Source organism: Eleutherodactylus coqui, chromosome 2, assembly GCF_035609145.1.
Source record: "Eleutherodactylus coqui strain aEleCoq1 chromosome 2, aEleCoq1.hap1, whole genome shotgun sequence".
Lineage (NCBI taxonomy): Eukaryota > Metazoa > Chordata > Amphibia > Anura > Eleutherodactylidae > Eleutherodactylus > Eleutherodactylus coqui.
This window is the reverse complement of record NC_089838.1, coordinates 71,544,095-71,562,957: the sequence shown is the minus strand read 5'-3', so window position 1 is coordinate 71,562,957 and position 18,863 is coordinate 71,544,095. Positions and strand designations below refer to the sequence as shown.

Below are 18,863 nucleotides of genomic sequence, written 5' to 3'. Positions count from 1 at the left end.
ATGTGATGTCACTGGCCTCTTCAAACAGCTAATCGGCAGGGTCCTAAGTGGTGGAACCCAACAATCTCATATTGATGATGACCTATCATAAGGTAGTTCTAGGTAACCAGTGTAAAACAATTACCTTTATGGGCTTTATCAATAGACAAACTGAATAGCAATGTGCAGTTGGTGCCAGGGGTGTCCTGAGCAGGCAACTCCATTAGAGGGTTATAGCTACTGTAGAAATAGAAAGAACTACCTTTTAACTATATAGGCTGAAAGGGCTTTTGACATCTAAAAGCATTGCTGGAAGGAAGCACTGTACCCTCAGATTTTCTAATATGTCAATACTTCATTAGTAGCAGTTTTGAAAAAGGCTTATTTTGAAGAAATACAAGTACTTGAAGATTCTTTGCTATTTGAAGTACTTTTAATTGATACTGTCAAGGGAAATCTAGGTCAGAAGGTGATACTGCGGCAGAGTTAAATGGATGTTGCATGAATACCGACACATCAGGAGAATAATTAGTCAAGATCTGACAATGTTTTTAGTGAGCAGGTAGCTGTATCCTACAAAGGAAAGGGCATATACAAGTTGCAAAGTAACAGCCAGAAATTTGGATTAATGGGTACTTTGATTTGTGTAAAATCTTAAAAACCATACTTTTTCAAGGAAAGTGTTTGCTGCCACTATTGTAGCTGTCTGTCAGGCGAGGCGCCCTATCTATTCTTCAGAGAACTCAAAGAAACAGGAAGCGAGATAATATCTTTCTTCAAAAGGCTGGAATCACAGTCCAGAGCTAAGAGGCTACGGAATAAAGGGGCTTCATGGTGTGTTTCATAACACGGACAAAGCAGGCCTACAGATCTGCACAATGGCACTACCCCAAGGGCATGTCAAGCCTTCTGCCTTCACCCCACACACATTCCAGAATGCTAACTTCACATACACAAGACTGTCATTCTGCCGTCTGCAAACAAACAGATGAATGAGAGTATAGCTAACCATTAATGATCCAACCATCAACCATGTATGGTTGTAAGCAATGCATTCTGAGCCTTAGCTTTTACTGATGACATTTTTGTTACTTAGTCTTTAATGATGACTTAATGTAATATTTTAGCCGCTATCAGATGAGAAGATACATGGCCAGTAATGTCTATGGCCAATACACTCATCATTGGGAATGATTTTCCGCATAAAAAGTGCTCTCATTGTTTCAAATACCTTTCTATTTATGGCCTTTGAATGAATACCCAATTGTACGCCATATTGGAGCACTGGTTGGATCAGGGGCAAGGGTCCCCCATATGACCGGGTTATTTTCACTCATGTTGGTCCAAGCTTGATTTTCAATTTTTGGACTAATAATTCTTCTTGTGAGACACATTGTCAAATTACAATTGTCATTTCTCAAAGGCAGGTTAAAAATGAAAACATTGACCTAAGCACTAATGACCATTAATGAGACCCTACTGATTGAAAAATGAAAAAAAAAATAATGATGATAATAGCCTTATGCTGTGGTCCTGGGGTATCTCTGCAGGGATGTTCTAAGACGTCCCTGCAGAGATAGATTAGGACTGCTCAGAAGTTTATAGTCTATGGGCAGTCCTAAAGTCGTTAAAATATTTGTCTATATGTATAGATCTATCACTTACCTGAAGAGATATGTTTGCCTGAGGGCGGATTTTGGTACCAGTCAGTTCTACATAGGAGTCCTTGCCAACAAAGTTGACAGTAATGAGCTTTTCACATCTTTGACCTGCAAAACCAGCTAGGCAGCGGCAGACTGGTTCCTGTTGTACCACAATGCACTGTGCTCCATTTTGACATTCATATTCATCACAAGGGCTCGTCTGGAGTAGAACCATGGGAGGGGAAACTTCACAGAAGAGGCCACTTTTAAAGAAAAAGAAATACTGTATTTTAAAAACCTTTTATAATATAGGAAATTATTTGCTTCAACATATTTGACATAAATAGGGATTTTCCTAATTGACTTTTTTTATGTCAATCAAATGAGCTAAAAGTCTAAATGGTGAAGACCTGGCAGCTGGGCCCATACAGGTCTTGACAGCGGGTTCTAGTCCCCTATTTTGTGGAAAGGGGCCATAAATGCAGTTTCTCTAAACATAAATGGAAGCCTTCATGAGTAAATTTCTATTCTTTACATTAGATTGAAATTGTGCATGCATTGCAACCCCTTTAACAAATTCAGAGAACCCACTGGTTTTCTAGAATATAAGTATAATTAGACTTTTCTGGCATTAGACCAATAATCTATTCAATTTTTTTCCTAACCAAATAAATTGTGAATAGTAATTAAGTCTACAGGTCGTTACCGTATATTGTAATGTTAATTATTCTCTCTTAATGTGCCAATAAAAAATACAATATTAATGTGATTTAAACATTATTTTATATTGCAACGGAGCAGGAAAATCTAATCCCCGCCACAGATGTGAAGCCACTCTTAGGCCGGGTGCACATGAACAAGTCGGATTCCGGCTCTGACCCCGGCCGGCGACCCCGCGTACCTTCGCTTTCTGTTAACTCTGTTAACTGGGTGAAATCTCTTTGATTGCATCGTAAAGGCATGTTTAGGGGTCAACAAACTCTACACAAGTGGAAAGAGAGGTCCACTACACACAAGGAGCCTCTGAGAGCCTGTATATAGACTATGAACAGAAGCACTTTTAGGGCCTCTGATGATAAGACCGTCTATCTAATCACTCCACAACTCAAATCATTTATATGTCTGTCCGAGATGTAACTACATGCTGAGTTTAGCAGCAAAACACCAACTCCTAAGTGCTTGATTCTTTTTGACAAGATGCAACTGAAAATTCGTAACCTAATATCTGGTCTACAGAAAGGAGTGGTCTTTTATAGGGATTTATCGGACTGATGTCTTTTGTCAACCCTATTACTAATTGTCCAACCCCCCCAAAAAACATTTCTAACTTGTCTAGTAGTGTGATCAGAGGAGTTTACTCATTGCTCATCTTAACTTCCCCGCTCTTTTGGGAAATTGTATTGATAGAATTTCACTATATGCAGTATGGTATGTGTATACATAAATGGATCAAATCTTCATCTGTTTGCATGCTATCAGTCAAATGCCTGCTGTAATCTCTGTAGTATTATTACCTGAAGCCTTGTGGGCACACACAAGTGTATCCTCCAACATCATCTACGCACTGGGCTCCATGTTGGCATTTATGGTTGACACAGTCATCTTCATTTATATCACAATACTGCCCTACAAATCCAGGGGAACACTCGCACCTTAGAATAGAAGAACAAAGGGGTAAATACTAATTGGCTCCAGTACACAGAATATACAGGTGGTAGCAGCAATGAAGGTACAGAAAAAATATGTATGTTTTTACGCTATCACTAGTGCATGTGTCATGGATAATGAAACCTAGCTGTAAATCCTGTCCAACCAAGACTGTCATTCTAAGAGATAGACATGCCTCGTGCAAGCACTTCATAGTCATCAAGGTTTCTACATTCACCAATTCTCCATTTCCACGATTTGCTTTTATTCTATTCACCAGATTTTTGGGTGCTTTAGAACAAACCAGCTCCATGTTTCTATCTGCTTCACCTGAGAATTGCACATCCTGCTGAACTCATAACTATTTGGTGGCACATTCTGGAACGCACCATTTGGCACAGCTGAGTATTCTCTGAAGAGCACTTGAGTTACAGGTAGCAAATAATGCTAAATGAAGTGAAAGCTGATTAGACTGCGTCAGCCAAAACCTACAGATGTCAGGAGCCTTTAAGGAAATACACAGCTATTGTACAATTTTTTATGCTTTCAGTGCAAATATTTTTTATTTATGGTGTTTTGACAGACTTGCAAATTGCCGTTTTAAGGAAAATAAGTATTAGTAGGTGCTGTAGGTCTGCACTCTACAATGACCAACCTCTTATGTTAGTCTTGGAAGATGTGTTTCATGTGTGTCATTGCAACTGCAGAGGTAACTTCTAAGCATCACTTCAAGTCAATATGCCCTTCTCAGCTAGGATCTCCAGCAGCTGGTCTTAAAGGAAGTCTGTCACGTGATTTCATGAGAGGTCGATGATGACAAATGTATCTTTCTTTTTTTATCAGCATCACCAACTCAGAACTATCCTGCTTGTCACACTTACTGTGCGGTATGCACATGGCAGCAAATCTGTCCGACTGGCTGATCATCTCCTGTAGTGGTCTAGGCTCTCTCTAGGTTCTTCAGACGTTTAACATGTCCCTAATCAAAAACATGTGCTTCAAGACCCTCTGTGCCTGTGTCATGCTAGGGGATCCGGCGCATGCAAAGTGACTCTCTGTCTATGACGTAACCTGGATCCCCAAGTGCACCACATAAGACATCAATTGGGATCAGGCGCATGCACATGACATCACTTATGATCTGGACAACTTCCAAACAGTCTCTACGCCAGATCACCCAGTGCTCACAAAATCTCAGAGGGGCGTTTTAATAGAGTGAAGGAGGTGGAAAAAGCCTGGACTACTGCAGGAGATGAGCATCCAGCAGATTTACCTGTCATTAAAGCATCTGCAATGTCTTCTAAGAAAAACATTGCACCACTGATAGGCACCCCAAATTTCTGTTTAGGGCTTCTGAACATATTGGCCTTGAATGTAAATCAAAAATACCTGTTGGCCTTATTGGTCAAGAATCTCCATCTAACTGTGTCCATGGCATCTGTACATTTTGTTGCAGATTATAGATGAGCGAGTATACTCGCTAAAGGCAATTGCTCGAGCGAGCATTGCCTTTAGCGAGTATCTCCCCCGCTTGAGACAGAAGGTTCGGGTGCCGGCAGCAAGAACGGAGCTGCTTGGGAGAGCGGGGCGGAATGGAGGGGAGATCTCTCTCTCCCTCTCTCCCCCCCGCTCCACCCTGCTGACAGCCGCTACTCACCGCACCCCCGCGCCGGCACCCGAACTTGCAGTCTCGAGCGGGGGAGATACTCGCTAAAGGCAATGCTCGCTCGAGCAATTGCCTTTAGTGAGTATACTCACTCATCTCTATTGCAGATCTTCAGCAGATATCATTTTTCAATTTAATTCAGATTGAAGGAGTAAAATCTGCAGCAGACCCACAACAAAATCTGCAGCAAATTAGCCATGTGTAAAGGTACGTTCACACGTAGCGGAAATGCTACACCACACCATTTTTACTGTGTGTGAACATACCCTAAAGGTTCCTTAATAGGCTCTGTCAGATTCCCTTTAAAAGGAAAAATGCATTTAAAATAATGTCCTAATATTTCATAGCTATACGTGAAAAGTTTATAAAATCTTTGACCTGGGACCACCAGTGATCGGCAGAATAAATGGCTCCATGGGGCACCTAAACATTTTTGACACCAATGAGAGATTTCTGTTACATAAAAACCTAATCTAACATTATAAGCACAATAGACCAGACATTTTTGCTTGGATCGTTGTGTCAGATTTTCAGTAACAGAAGAGGTTTGATCTCAACAGTCATTCATTCTGGAAAGCGTTACTGATCATCGCATGTGTATTTAGGACTTGTCAGAAGATCATTTGGGCTGAATTTCCCATGTAACATGTCAATGGAGTCAGATGAACCCTATAAAGCATCCATCCTGCACAGAAACCGTCATAACATTAATGTGCAACAGATGGAAAAGACTGGTCCAGCTTTGAAGCAGAACATGTTCATCAACGATTTGCTTACCTGTATCCTTTGTCAGTGGAAATACATTTCGAGTCATGCTGACACAAGTTCTGTCCAGAAATACACTGGTCAATAACCTCATCACACAGTTCACCTGCAGAGAATAGAGGGCTTTTTACATGCAGTACAACTGAAGTGTACAGATAAAACAGCTGGCGCTTCTTATGAGGTCTTTGTGTAGTACAGGTCATCACACATGGAAGCCATCCGGCTCTGTATATTATCCAGTGGCATACAAGTGGGGAAAACTCTAGGGTATCTGGGGCAGACCTAGGAATACAGACCAAGCAGTGCCCAGGATTCCGACTTGACAGTATCAAACTCCAGCTCCCTGTCATGTCCCCTAACGGCACCAGAACTTAGTTTATGGTGTTATGGGGACATGATAGGTTCCCTTTAAATGTGTATACCACACCTCCCAAGTTACGGAAATAGCATAGCTGCTGTGCTATGCTGTTTCCATAAGTCCTGTTGACTTCCATGGGAGTTATGGAAGCAATGTAGTGCCACCTGCTCAGATGTTTCCGTAAGTCCTGGCTACTGCATTCAACCAGGTTGGGGTCAGTGAGAGACAGAAAGAGAGATAAGTGCAGGTCCAAGAAGTTTGAATATTTCATGAAAGTCTTAGATGGGAATACCCTTTATATACACACAACCAGTTTTAATTTTTTTCATCGTTAACTTCCAAGAGTCATAACTTTTTTGATGTTTGGTTGGCATAGCTTTATTAGGGCTTGTTTTTTGTGGGACAAGTTGGACTTTCTAATGGCACCACTTAGTGTACCATATAATGTATTGAGAGGCTTTAAAAAAATATTTGATGGGTGTAATTGAAATAAAAAGTCTACCATTGCTGCCATTTTACAAACTTCACAGTGCGGTGAAAAGGACATATTAACTTTATTCCGCACATCAGCATAATTACAGTGATACCCAATTTATGTAGTTTTTATACTTTTTTTAAAAAAAAATTCTTTTTATTTTTGAATAAAGCAGTAAAGAAACTCGAAAAGAAAAAGAAAGAAAATAACAAAACAAATATGTAACGAATTTCAAGCAATAGTGCATCAGGATGAAGAAGACATTCTGGGGAATTAGATCCATCTGCATATTGTATTACAATACCAAAATGAAGGAAGTATAAAGTGTTGATATTGCTCGCTGTACACGTATGGAGGATGCTGTGAAGCGCTAACATCAATTAGAATTACTTGTCTATATGTTGTTGTCTGATGTTATGCAGGCAACAGATTTTCAGTGATCCTATTCAGTGTAACCTGTTACAAATACAGGTTATATCTATCAAGACGATCTGCTAATAACAACACTTAGGGGAGAATGTTAACACTGAGGAAATATATAAATGAATGTAAAGCTCAAAGAATGTGAAAAGGGAATTGACCTTCAACCATCTGGCCACCATTCTCATCTCACAGCGAACAAAAGGAACATACTGCATTTCTGAATTGCCAAACAGACATTTACTGCCTGCTGACATCCAGCAGCTCTCACCTCCATTACTTCTGCATTAAAATCACTATTCATCAGTAAAGTATTTGTAAAATGAAGAATAGATACATATTATTCTAGGTCGTTAGCCTGACTGCACGAAATACACAAAAGTGCCCTCCTCCACTTCTTGTTCTCCCTCCTGTTATCTCTATTACTAGAGATGGGCATCACTTTACAACAGGCAGTGGGCAGCAAATTAGAATAAAGGGAGACCCCTAGAGGGCAGCACTTTTGAGCACAAAAGCGTCATTTTAGGTAAATAAAGTAAGTTGCACTTTTGCTAGTTATCTCATAAGCACAATTATGATCTTATCCAAGCATAGAATATAACAGATCAGCTCATACTCACCTTTCCCAGCTCTCCACACCTCCCACCCCGACAGCTCAAGGGCTGTGATCAGCAATTGGCTGCAGAAGCCTGTTAAGTCCTGTACACAAGCTGTTGCAGCCTGTAAACAAAGCCTGGGCACATATGATGGAACGGTCATCACGGGAGATTTTCTACACTGGGGGCCTGTTTTTTTTTTCAAGATGTCGGAGAACATCTTTGTAGAATACGTAAATGATGAAGCCGTGGCTTAAGAATTGAGTATTACAATAAAACTTTTGGCAGTAATGCTTTACCTGTGTAGTTAGGTGGGCAAAGGCATACATAATTGTTGACTCCATCTATGCAGGTAGCATTGTTCTCGCAGTCATTATCTTCACAGTCATCTGGATTTATCTCACACTTATCACCTTCAAATCCCAAGGGACAAACACAACTATAAAATAAATTGAAAGAATCATAACATTAGGTGGCACAACATAGGAAATAGACCTGACTAAATCAACAAGTGATGCTATAGCAAAACATACTACTACAAAACATATGCAGGAGCTCCTCGTGCAAATCATAGCGGGGGTCAGTGAGCATTATTATTATTACTGCAAGCCTAGATATCCTTCTAATATTTCCACCATTTCACCAACTATTCAGTGGAATATGCTACCAAGTTTTGAATGGAGGTGGTAGAAAAACATTACTGGTCACTATTGGTTGTAGACTTTGTAAGATCATAACCATTGCTGCCTATAAAAAATGTTTTAAAATGTAACTGCACTTTTAAAAAACTTTTGACATGTCAGAGCAACAAGTCAAAAGTTTTGATCAGTGGGGGTCTGAGTGCCCAGACCCACACTGATGGCTCAAATGAAGAGGTTGCAGCGGTCACCCTAATGCTGTGCCCCTTTGGCTATCTTCCACGCTTGTTGGCTCCTCTTGCTAGCTGAACAGGAATGCATAGGGATTAGAGATGAGCGAGCGTACTCGCTAAGGCAAATTACTCGAGCGACTATTGCCATTACATGCCCGCTCGTGCCAGAAGATTCGGGGGGGTGGGGGGGGGTAGCGGGGAGGAACAAGGGTGAGATCTCTCTCCCCCACCCCACCCCCCACTCCCCCGTGCTCACTCCCGCAACTCACCACTCACCCCCGCCGGCCCCGAATCTTTTGGCACAAGCGGGCATGTACTCGAAAATGGCAATACTCGCTCAAGTAATTTGCCTTAGTGAGTACGCTCGCTCATCTCTAATAGGGATCTATGTGTCAGTCTTCAGCTATGAAGAGGAGAAAAGATAGCCAAAGGGGCACAGCACTAGGGTGAGTGTTGCAGCCGCCCCTTCATTTAAGTGATAAGTCTGATGTCTTGGCACCCGGACCTCTACTGATCAAAGCTTTTGACATGTTGCTCTGACATTTCAACAATATTTGAAAAATGTTGATACTCTTTAAGAAAAAATATTATTAGTTTATGATTCTGAGATGACAGTCCTTTAAAAAGCTGGCAGACTTCTTATTTATGAAGCAGCATGTAGGACTCCTTCAGCCACACTGGTTGGGAAGGTGTGAAGTGTGATTTATGGTCTTCCATTAGCAGTCTTGTTACTATCAGTTTTTTGCTAAATGATCTAATTTACTTTCTGGTAAACAGAAAAGTCTGCATAGATTTCCTTGTGCAGGTATTTCTCTGGTGTCCGGGAATGATTAACAGCCACGAGCCTTAATTCAATTGCTTCGCGCAGGTTATACAAACTTTTCAATGTTTTGCAAGGTTTTTTGAAGCTTTAATGAAACGGACTGTTTGAAAACATGTTGCATTGATTTCCAGGGACATGTTTCAAAGGAACACACATATTTTCAAATATTTCATCATTGCAGAATAATGCCTTCTTCATGTACGGCTATTGATTTAAATTGTCCTCTAAACATACAAAATGTACAACAAAAAAATCCCAGCATTTTCTCCTTCTGTCTCCTCCTCTTCTTTGCTCGTATTTTGTCTCATATTTCAATTAGCACTAAGAAATATACAAATCCCTCTTCTCTGTGTCTCAGAAGATCAACCAGGTCTCCTCACAACCCTGTAAGACAACTGGCTGGAGTGTGAGCCTCCCTCCTATCTGCTGTAAGACAAGGAGACCATTACATTCTGCCCCTTTGGTTAAGCAGCACAAATGGAATAGATCAACAAGAGATTAACCCCGAGTTTTCTTCAGGATTTTTTGAAGAGTGTTGGTTTCAGGAAGATGCAGAAAATCCTGCAGACTGAAAAACAACGGGAGCAAGATTATCTTCGATTTTTACTTTTATCATTTATTTCTAGATTTAAAGTGACCCTCCAGTTTTGGGACAAAATTCTGTCTCAGGACTGGAAGGGGCAAAGAGTATATTTACCTGCAGTTCTTCCCTGCTGTCCCTCCAATCCCTCATTTCTGGGTTCTGTTTTTGGGTGTGCAAGATGGCCGATACAATCTTTAGACTACCTAATCCTCACAGTGCACTGGTGGGGTTAGACTACTAACGCACTATATCTGCTCTCTGATTGGCCAGATTTGCTCATGTGATCAGCACTGGCATATCAAAAAGCAATGCACAGTGTGCATTAGGTGATTAGAAAATTGCCAAAGCCATCTTGGATAGCTGAAAACAGCCTGAAATCGTCGGATCGGAAGGGCGGCAGAGAAAAACAACTACAGGTAATATACCCCAAACCCCTCCTGTCTCAGGACAGAATTTTGTCCCAAAACTGGAGGGTGGCTTTAACCCCTTAATGACGCGGCCCCCTTTTTTTCCATTTTCGTATTTTTCTCCCCCCTTTAAAAAAATCATAATTCCTTTATTTATCCATCGACGTCACTGTATAAAGGCTTGTTTTTTGCGGGACGAGTTGTAGTTTTCAATGGTGCTATTTAAAGTACCATATAATGTACTGAAAAACGTATAAAAAATTCTAAGTGGAGTAAAATGAAAAAAAAAACGACATTCCGCTATCTTTCAGTGCATCTTGTTTCTACGGCGCACAAACTGCAACAAAAACGACACGATAACTTTATTTTATGGGTCAGTACGATTGCTACGATACCAAACTTGTATAGGTTTTTTTTTACTGTACTATTTTTTTTTTTTCAAAGACATTTAATTTTTTTCAATTATTTTCTGCGGTCATGTTGTGCGCGCAATAACTTTTTTATTTTTCGGTCGACGTAGTTGAGCAAGCGCTTATTTTTTGCAGGATGTCCTGTAGTTTCCGATAGTACCAATTCGGAATACATATGACTTTTTGATCACTTTTATAGCGTTTTTTCTGGGAGACAGGGTAACTGAAAAAGTGTATTTCTGGCCTTTTTTTTGTTTTTTTCGGACCACGTTCACCGTGTGGGGTAAATAATGCGCGACTTTGATATTGATAGATCAGACTTTTACGGACGCGGCGATACCAGATATGTATTTTTATTTTATTATTTAGATTTTTTAATTATAGATATGGCAAAAGGGGGGGGGATTTAAACTTTTATTACTTTTTTTTTACAACTAAAAATACTTTATTGATTTTTTTTTAACTTTACATTCAAGTCCCCCTGGGGGACTTCAGCATGCGATGCTTTGATCCCACGGGGATGGCTTGATAGGCAGTCTCTCAAGGCAGCGCTGGGGCCTTTCAGAAGGCCCCCGGCTGCCTTGACACCTGCACGGCTCCCCTGATCTCACCACGGGGGGGCCGTGCAGGACCCCCGAATATCGTTCGGGGCATTTAAAGGGTTAATAGCCTTTCGGCTAATAAACAGCTGACGCCCGTGCTGTATGAAGAGAGGTCGCTCCGTGACCTCCCTTTATACATACCGTGACGCTCCAGGACGTAAATGTACGTCCTAGAGTGGGAAGTGGTTAATGAATGTTTAAAGGCTATGTATACCTTTTCATTCCTTTTTTTTCTTTAATTAATGCATTTATGGAAATTAAGACTTATTGTAATTGGTTTTCATTAAAAATTTCTGATTCTTTGTTTTCTATGCCTGTATGGTTTTCCAAGGTGGTGGAGGCTGCAAGACTGAAATCATAGCAAAATCAGTCAGTTGTTTCTCGGCCGCTCCTCTAAACCTGCTCCTGTCATGAAGGAGCATGTAGTTGGGGGGCGTATTACATAGTGAAGAATTTTTGAACCACGACCACTCAGCGGTTTTCTGCAGTGAGCGGGATAAATCCACACATAATCATTTGGAAATTTAGTTTATGGAAAGCTTACATATCATTGTTAGACAGGTCTGACATGGCAGCAGCATTTTACAGCTGCAAACCCAAACGAGACTGTGTACGGCTGCATAAGGGGCAACATTGTACTGCACATGACTGCGTACTCACGCAGGTGGTCATTTGCAGTACACCTGTTTTTTAGGGTTTTTTGTTTGTATTTCCTGCACCATTGCTTACCAATGCTGTGTATACCCGCAGCCCATATGCAATGTGATTGCGTATTGGCTGCAGGTATATACGCAAGAATAGAGAACAATGGGCTCTATCTCGTGTATATACACAACAAAATAGAACATGCTGCATTCTATTTTGGGCTCGCTGATTACGCAATTCCGACATGCTAGTGTGAGCGGAACTGCGTAAGGCAATGTAATTGATTGCTTATGAGCTCCTGCAAAAAGCCTCTTTTTCTGGTGACGAAGCGTCCATTCCTCGCATTCTTCTTCCTGTCTGGCAATGTATGCTACGTCACTAGTGATGTAGCATTCGGAGCCTAGCAGGGAGTGCCGAGTTATTGCAGAGAGTGCGCAAGCGCGCAGTCTCGGCAATAGATCGGCATTCCTTCCTAGGCAGTGACTGTTCACTACCTAGGAAGGAATTTGATCTATTACCAGGAATGCACACATTCACAGTCTCTACAATAGCTCGGTACTCCCTGCTAGGCTGTGAATGCTACATCACTAGTGACGTAGCATACATTGCCAGGCAGGAAGAAGAATGCAAGGAATGGATGCTTAGTCACCAGAAAAAGAGGCTCCAGATGGCTTACGGTGAGGTGACCCGGGGGGACTGCAAGAGCCAGGAGAAGATTGGCGGGGAGAAGATGCAGTCTGCCTGGGGAGTAAAAGGTAAGTATTCATTTTTTTTTTTAGCAACAGAACTCCTTTGATAAACCTACCATCTGTATGTCTCCTAACTGTATCGTAGACCCAAATTTGCATATTATTCCACCATATGGTGCCATTTGGATTGTAACAACGTATATGGACTGATAATTTTTGTGTTAGCATTTCAATTCAAAGCATTCAAATGTATAGGTATGGATGGAAAATGCATCTGTGACACAGTAAACCATAAGTGTCCCTCTTTGATGGTCCAAAAAGTTTGGAGGTAGAGATGAGCGAGCATACTCGCTAAGGCAAACTACTCGAGCGAGTAGTGCCTTATGCGAGTACCTGCCCACTCGTCTCTAAAGATTCGGGTGTCGGCGGGAGGCGGGGAAGAGCAGGGAGGAACGGGGGGAGATCTCTCACTCTCTCCCCCCCGCTCCTCCCTGCTCACTCCGGCAACTCACGGCTCTCCCCGGCCGGCACCCGAATCTTTAGAGACAAGCGGGCAGGTACTCGCATAAGACACTACTTGCTCGAGTAGTTTGCCTTAGCGAGTATGCTCGCTCATCTCTATTTGGAGGTATGTAAATACCCACACAGTAGAATTTCACTTGTGTCCCATTAACAATGTCTAGACATGAACACTGAAGAAGTCAGCATTTTTAGCTTGCATTCTGGACACATCCCTTCTTCAGAAATATAGCTAAAGAGATTATTAGTGCCAAAATAATAATAAATGTCCAATACATGACCTGTTACCTGAGAACCCGGGAAAGGAAGCCCAGTCTTATACTTAGAGATATGATATTCCTTTGGATTTCAGACAACAAATCAAAATTTTTATTTTACTAAGGAACCAAAACCCAGAGAGACTGTTTAACAGCCGAGACTCTAGAAATCCTGCTCTAGATTATCACACTTTTATAACATATGCTTATTGCTATTATTCGGTACACATTCATTTCAACAGGTCACATAGACACTTGGATGTGAAATGTCAGACAATAACGAATCGGGGCTTTAGAGACACTCGGCCCGGTTATGAAGGGCAACTGGCTTATTTCCAGGACAACCAGAGGCTCTGTCTAATGATACAAGCAGCTAAGCGGCAATACTGAACTCACTAATGTGTATCTGTTAACTAATGATTCCTTAATGAGGCAGCTTTCAGTTCGTAGCCGACGGGAATATATTCTCCAAAGCACTTTACTGTTCATACACATCTTGTACATAAAGCAGATGATCAAATTCAAACAATCCAGACAAGGCTAAATTACCTGAATCCATCTTTATTGGCGTCACTGGTGTGGCAGGTTCCTCCGTTCTGGCAAGGATTCTGAATGCAAGCGTTGATGGGGATGTCACAGTCTCGGCCCTATAAATGCAAGAAAGTGGACTGAAATTTGAAATGTGTTTGGAAAAACCGATGTTCAAGCATACGCCCAGGTTTTCTGGCTTTTGCTACTTATTAGCCATTCTGTTCCTTAGCTGCAAGGGTAAACAGACAATTCTTTAGTGAAGATAAAGACACTGTAGGTATCTTTACACGAGGCAATTATTGCCAGAATCATCAAATTTGGGCGATAGTCATCCTGTGTACACACAGCCACCAACAGGGAACTGGGCAACAAACTGCACACTAGTCGGAGTTGCTTGGTTTTTAGCTCACCTAAAATCCAAATGACTGTTGGCCCATTTCGTTCATCCACCGGTATGAATGACTGCCTGTTTGCAGTGAATGGAGGTGGGCAGCTGGAAGAGGTCTCCAACATAGTCTGCCTCCATTCACTGAACGACTATCACTCCTGTGTGACGGCTGTTGGGTGCTTGTGCGCCCTACACTCATCCCGTGTAAAGGTACCTTTAGTCAAGTACTGTTAAGATGAAGATGCTATATTAAGTACTAGGTCCCAATACCTGGAAGCTCTTCCCTTAGCCATACATTAGTCATATGTTAAAGTTCCTTTTGTCAAGCTACGAGTATACAGTATTTAGTTCAATTAGAGTTGCATAAATCTGAAAACAGCTCCCTCTAGCCGAACTTACAGACAGCCAGAATTTCGTCATGTAACTCTATGGCCGTGTGAAGTGAAACAGGGGATTTGCCTTCTGTAACAGAAAAACAAACTTTTTTGACTACTCTATGATCTCCACCATGCTGCAATGTTCTGCTCTCATTCCATCCACAATGACCAAAGTTTACATTACATCCTTTTATTACCACGTTCAGGATATCTCCTACACTTCACACATCTTATGGGAATCCTTTCCTCTTTCACACGGGCGTCATTTTAACGCTCCAATAGCCGTGCTAGAACAGTGCAGCTATCGGAGCGTTAAATCACATGAACAAAGAATAGCTGCTACCAAGTCACAGCTATTCTCCACAATGTTACCTGGCTGGCTGTGGCATCTTGCAGTGCACTGCCACTGCAGCCCCGAAATCCCTCATCCGCCAAAACAATGAAGGGTGTCCCTGCAGGGATTCCCTTCATTGTTCTGGCGGCTGCAGGGATAAAAGAAATCCTAGTGGGAAGTCCCTTCATTGTCCAAGTGCTCGTCGCTGCTAAACTCTCTTCCCTTCGCCGGCCGGCTATATAGACTCTGGAACCGACGACGTTTTCTCTTTTTTGATGGAGAGAAATCTGGGCGTCAAAAAATCCCACCTATGGCCGCCTGCAGACGAGCGGGTCGGATCCGGCGGCGAGAATTCTCGCCGCGGGACCCGACCCGAGCGCCTGCAGAGACGAGTGCGTACTCACCCGCGCCCGGCGGCCCCGGCTCTTTCATGTGCCGGCTGCTGGCGCATGCGAAGGCCCGGAGCCGGCGGCCGGGTGAGTGACGTTTCTGTGCGAGGCTCTGCGAGCCCCGCACAAAAATAGGACATGCCGCGGTTTGTTTGCCGCGCGAGATTTTGCGCGGCCAAACCGCGGCCATCTGCATAGGAGTGCGTATTGTAATGCACTCCTATGCAGGCTTTGAGCGGCGGAAATCCCGCGGGAAATCCCGCCGTGGGATTTCCGCCCGTGTACAGGCGGCCTAAGTCCTATCTTTTGAAAGAACCCATAAGAAAGAACAAATGAGAAACCATAGGTTCTTTTAGATGCCATTTTTTGACGCACCTACTCTGTATGAATACGATGCCGGTGTGAAAGAGCCCTTCGTGTGCATTGCTGAGTGGAGATTTAATGCCCAATTGTGCACTGATCATGGAAATATATCCAAGATAAAACCCTCTGATTTGTAAAAATTACATTTCAATCTACATTTATAATATTGTACAAGGAAAACCTAAAGGGAAATTAGATTTCTTTTGACATAAACTGCTTCAAGCTGAAACTTCTGTGCTGTGATACAGAGACTTTCCAGCAGACGCTGGATGTAATGTATTATACTAAACCCAATTATCCATTTGTTCAATGCCTAAAAATGGCATTTGGTTCCTGTAGTACAGTAGATCTATTTCTGCCAGACACTCTCAGACATTATCTACTATTATCATTTCTGCCAGCCTGAATCTATCTGGCATGCAACCAAGTAAGAACCTGGAACACCAGCTGCACTTTCTAGTGACTTTCTTGTCCTTGTTAATAAATCATGAGTTTCTGCTTGGTAGTAATATAGACCTACTTGGCACTCTTAAGCCTCATTTTTATTTGTATCCAAATGATTTATAACCGCCCTGAGAATAATACATTGTCCTTTATCGTGTTATCCTGTAATACACATCTTGGCTGTGGAAGACAGAATTTAGTAGAGGCATGTCAGTTATCATTAAGCGTGTTCCAGGATCACTTGCGGTGATCACAAAGTTGGTGGCGACTCATATATGAAGTTTATGATTGCAGAAAAATTACGGAAAATATCTTCCTTCCTTTAACGTATTGTGGTTGTAAACCATCCCTCATCCATTCATCTGCGAAAACCAGAACAAATTTTAGGTAAAATTCTTGTGTGTCTTTTGGGAGATGCACTTTACCATTTTCAAAATGAATTGCTGATGACAATCCTGTGAAGGAAACCATTGTTCAAGGGGGTTTCTCAAACTTTAGTATTGATGACTTATCCTCTGTATAGCCATCAATGTCAGATCTGGGAGGGTCTCACTCCTGACATTACTACCGATCAGCTGACTAAGGGGCGCCTGGTGCTATAACTGTCTGCAGAGCTCAGAGAATGGGACTGAGCGAAGTACCAGGCACGGCCAATACCAAATGTATGGAGCTGTGCCTGGTATACAATGAAGGGGCAGCAGTGCATGCCGGAGTGCAGATGTTTAATTCAGCTAATCAATGAAAAAGTCTGGAGTTAGAAAAGGGTTTGTCTTTATATGACATTAGAGAATATGGACATCAGAGGAGGGTAAACCCAATCTAGGCCATACAGAGAGCCACTGCAAATAGCAACTCTCCTTCTGGAGGACTCAGCAAGACCGTGCATCATTAGTTTGAATGGGCACTATGTAATAACACATTTCTCCTTCACCAGCTACAACAGGAGGAATGGAAAACCACCTGAAGCCTTCCCCACAAATAATGACCGATTGCTGGGGGCTTTCAGTTGCCAGACCCACAGTGATCATCTGATGGGCAGAGAGTTCTCAAGTGAATGGGATAAGTTGTAACACTAGGTGCGGCCACCCATGCAGGCTGGTAGATGTGCTGGTGTGAACATTGAAGGGAACATAGCACTTGTACAAGTGTCTTAGCCCCTAATTGTGCTGATCAACAGGTGTCCCTAAGCTTTAAAAATCAAACACTGATGGTCTATCCTAATGCTGCGTTTAGTTTAGAAAATAGTACAATCAAGTGAAACTGAACGATAGTTGTTCAGCTTAAACGCAACCAGCGATGAATGAGAATCATGAGATTCCTGCTTGTCATGCAGTTTCAGCCGACATAAAAATCGTCGGCTGGTTCACTTGTCGGGCAGTTTAAACACCGATTGTTCACTTCTTCACATAGAAATGTGGGCCAGGAAGGGTATCATTTCTCCTTAAGGAGAGAACCTAGAGGGTGTGAGGAGACTTATAAGGCCATCCATGCTCCTCTGGGAAATATGCAAATGGGAAGATGGAACAATGCCTCTACACCACCACATATTTGAAGGCAGCATTCCTGCAAGTCAATGTTAGTGTCACATTGTGCTCCTGTGACCTGTAGTCCTATGGGTTTCCAGGAGCACACTTCTACAAGTGTGGGATGATTGAGCTGGCTGGGTGTGTATTGCTCTAGTCAGCCAATCACCACTGGTTTGCTGCAGATAAAGGCCAGCCGCTCTTGCTAGAGGGCATTGGTTATTTATCTTCTGCTCATCCCTCCCAGAACCCTGATGTTTGGGGTCACACATGGTTTGCTTGGTGTTGCTACATGCATGACGTTCTGGGTGGAATTCCCTCATCTGTTGTTGTCAACAGTGTCCTGTTCTGCTTGTATGCCGCTTTCTATCTATGGTGAGCCAGACCCCTAGGTTCCAGTGTGGTGTTGTCCCTATTGGAGAAATCACCCTGCTTGCAGGCTGGACTTCCTGGGGTTAAGTTGTTAGAGTAAGGACTTACAAGTCAATGAGGATCCTTGTTGTTGGCCCGTGAGCTTAAGTATTTTGGCCAAAATACGAAGCAATACCTCGTATGTACTTTAGCTATTCCATCTGCTATCAGTGTGCAGCAAGTTCCTGGCTTGGCTAGTGAGTGGCCTGTAGATGTGGGTCAGAATGGGTAAAGTATAGGTGGCGCTGCAAAGGTATTTTCCATCTCTCCATTTACATAGGAATGTGAAACACTGAACGACAAGTGAGCGAGTACTGCATGATTCTCGTCCACTCGGGCAAACAAGAATCATCCCGTGTAAAAAGGGCATTAGAATATTAAAGTGCCAGGAAAACATTTTAAGGGGTGCTTCTGTTTTGCCATTTGTCATATGGGTGTTGGGGAGCCCTTATTTACATAAATGCAGTAAAATGTAAAAAACAATATGTTTCTTCCAATTCCTTTCTTCAGACATTTTGTTTAAAGATCAGAACCAATTAGTGTGGCAAATATGCAATAATAGGGGACAACTGTAGGCAGCATGCTCATTCTAAGAGTAGGGTCCCTTGTGGCACTCGTGGCTGCAGTGTAGCTAGGAGCCAGCAGTAATGCAAGTCAATGCAACTAGCAAATGCATTGAGTGTTAACTGACTGTAGGTTAATGCTGGTTTGCCATGAAGCCATTAAGTATCAAAAGTTCGCCTGAAAC

The 18,863-nt window shown here is 42.3% G+C and overlaps 1 protein-coding gene across 1 annotated transcript in view; it reads right to left on the bottom strand.

Moving 5' to 3' along the window:
* The window catches only part of SLIT3 (slit guidance ligand 3), a 523,433-nt gene that overhangs the window by 31,500 nt on the left and 473,070 nt on the right, over positions 1–18,863 (bottom strand). Inside the window, exons 27-31 of the mRNA XM_066591106.1 lie at positions 13,905–14,002; positions 7,849–7,988; positions 5,713–5,806; positions 3,137–3,274; positions 1,645–1,885 (exon numbers count right to left, since the gene is read on the bottom strand). Coding sequence (XP_066447203.1) covers positions 1,645–1,885; positions 3,137–3,274; positions 5,713–5,806; positions 7,849–7,988; positions 13,905–14,002 — 711 coding nt within the window. The remainder of the gene's footprint in view (positions 1–1,644; positions 1,886–3,136; positions 3,275–5,712; positions 5,807–7,848; positions 7,989–13,904; positions 14,003–18,863) is intronic.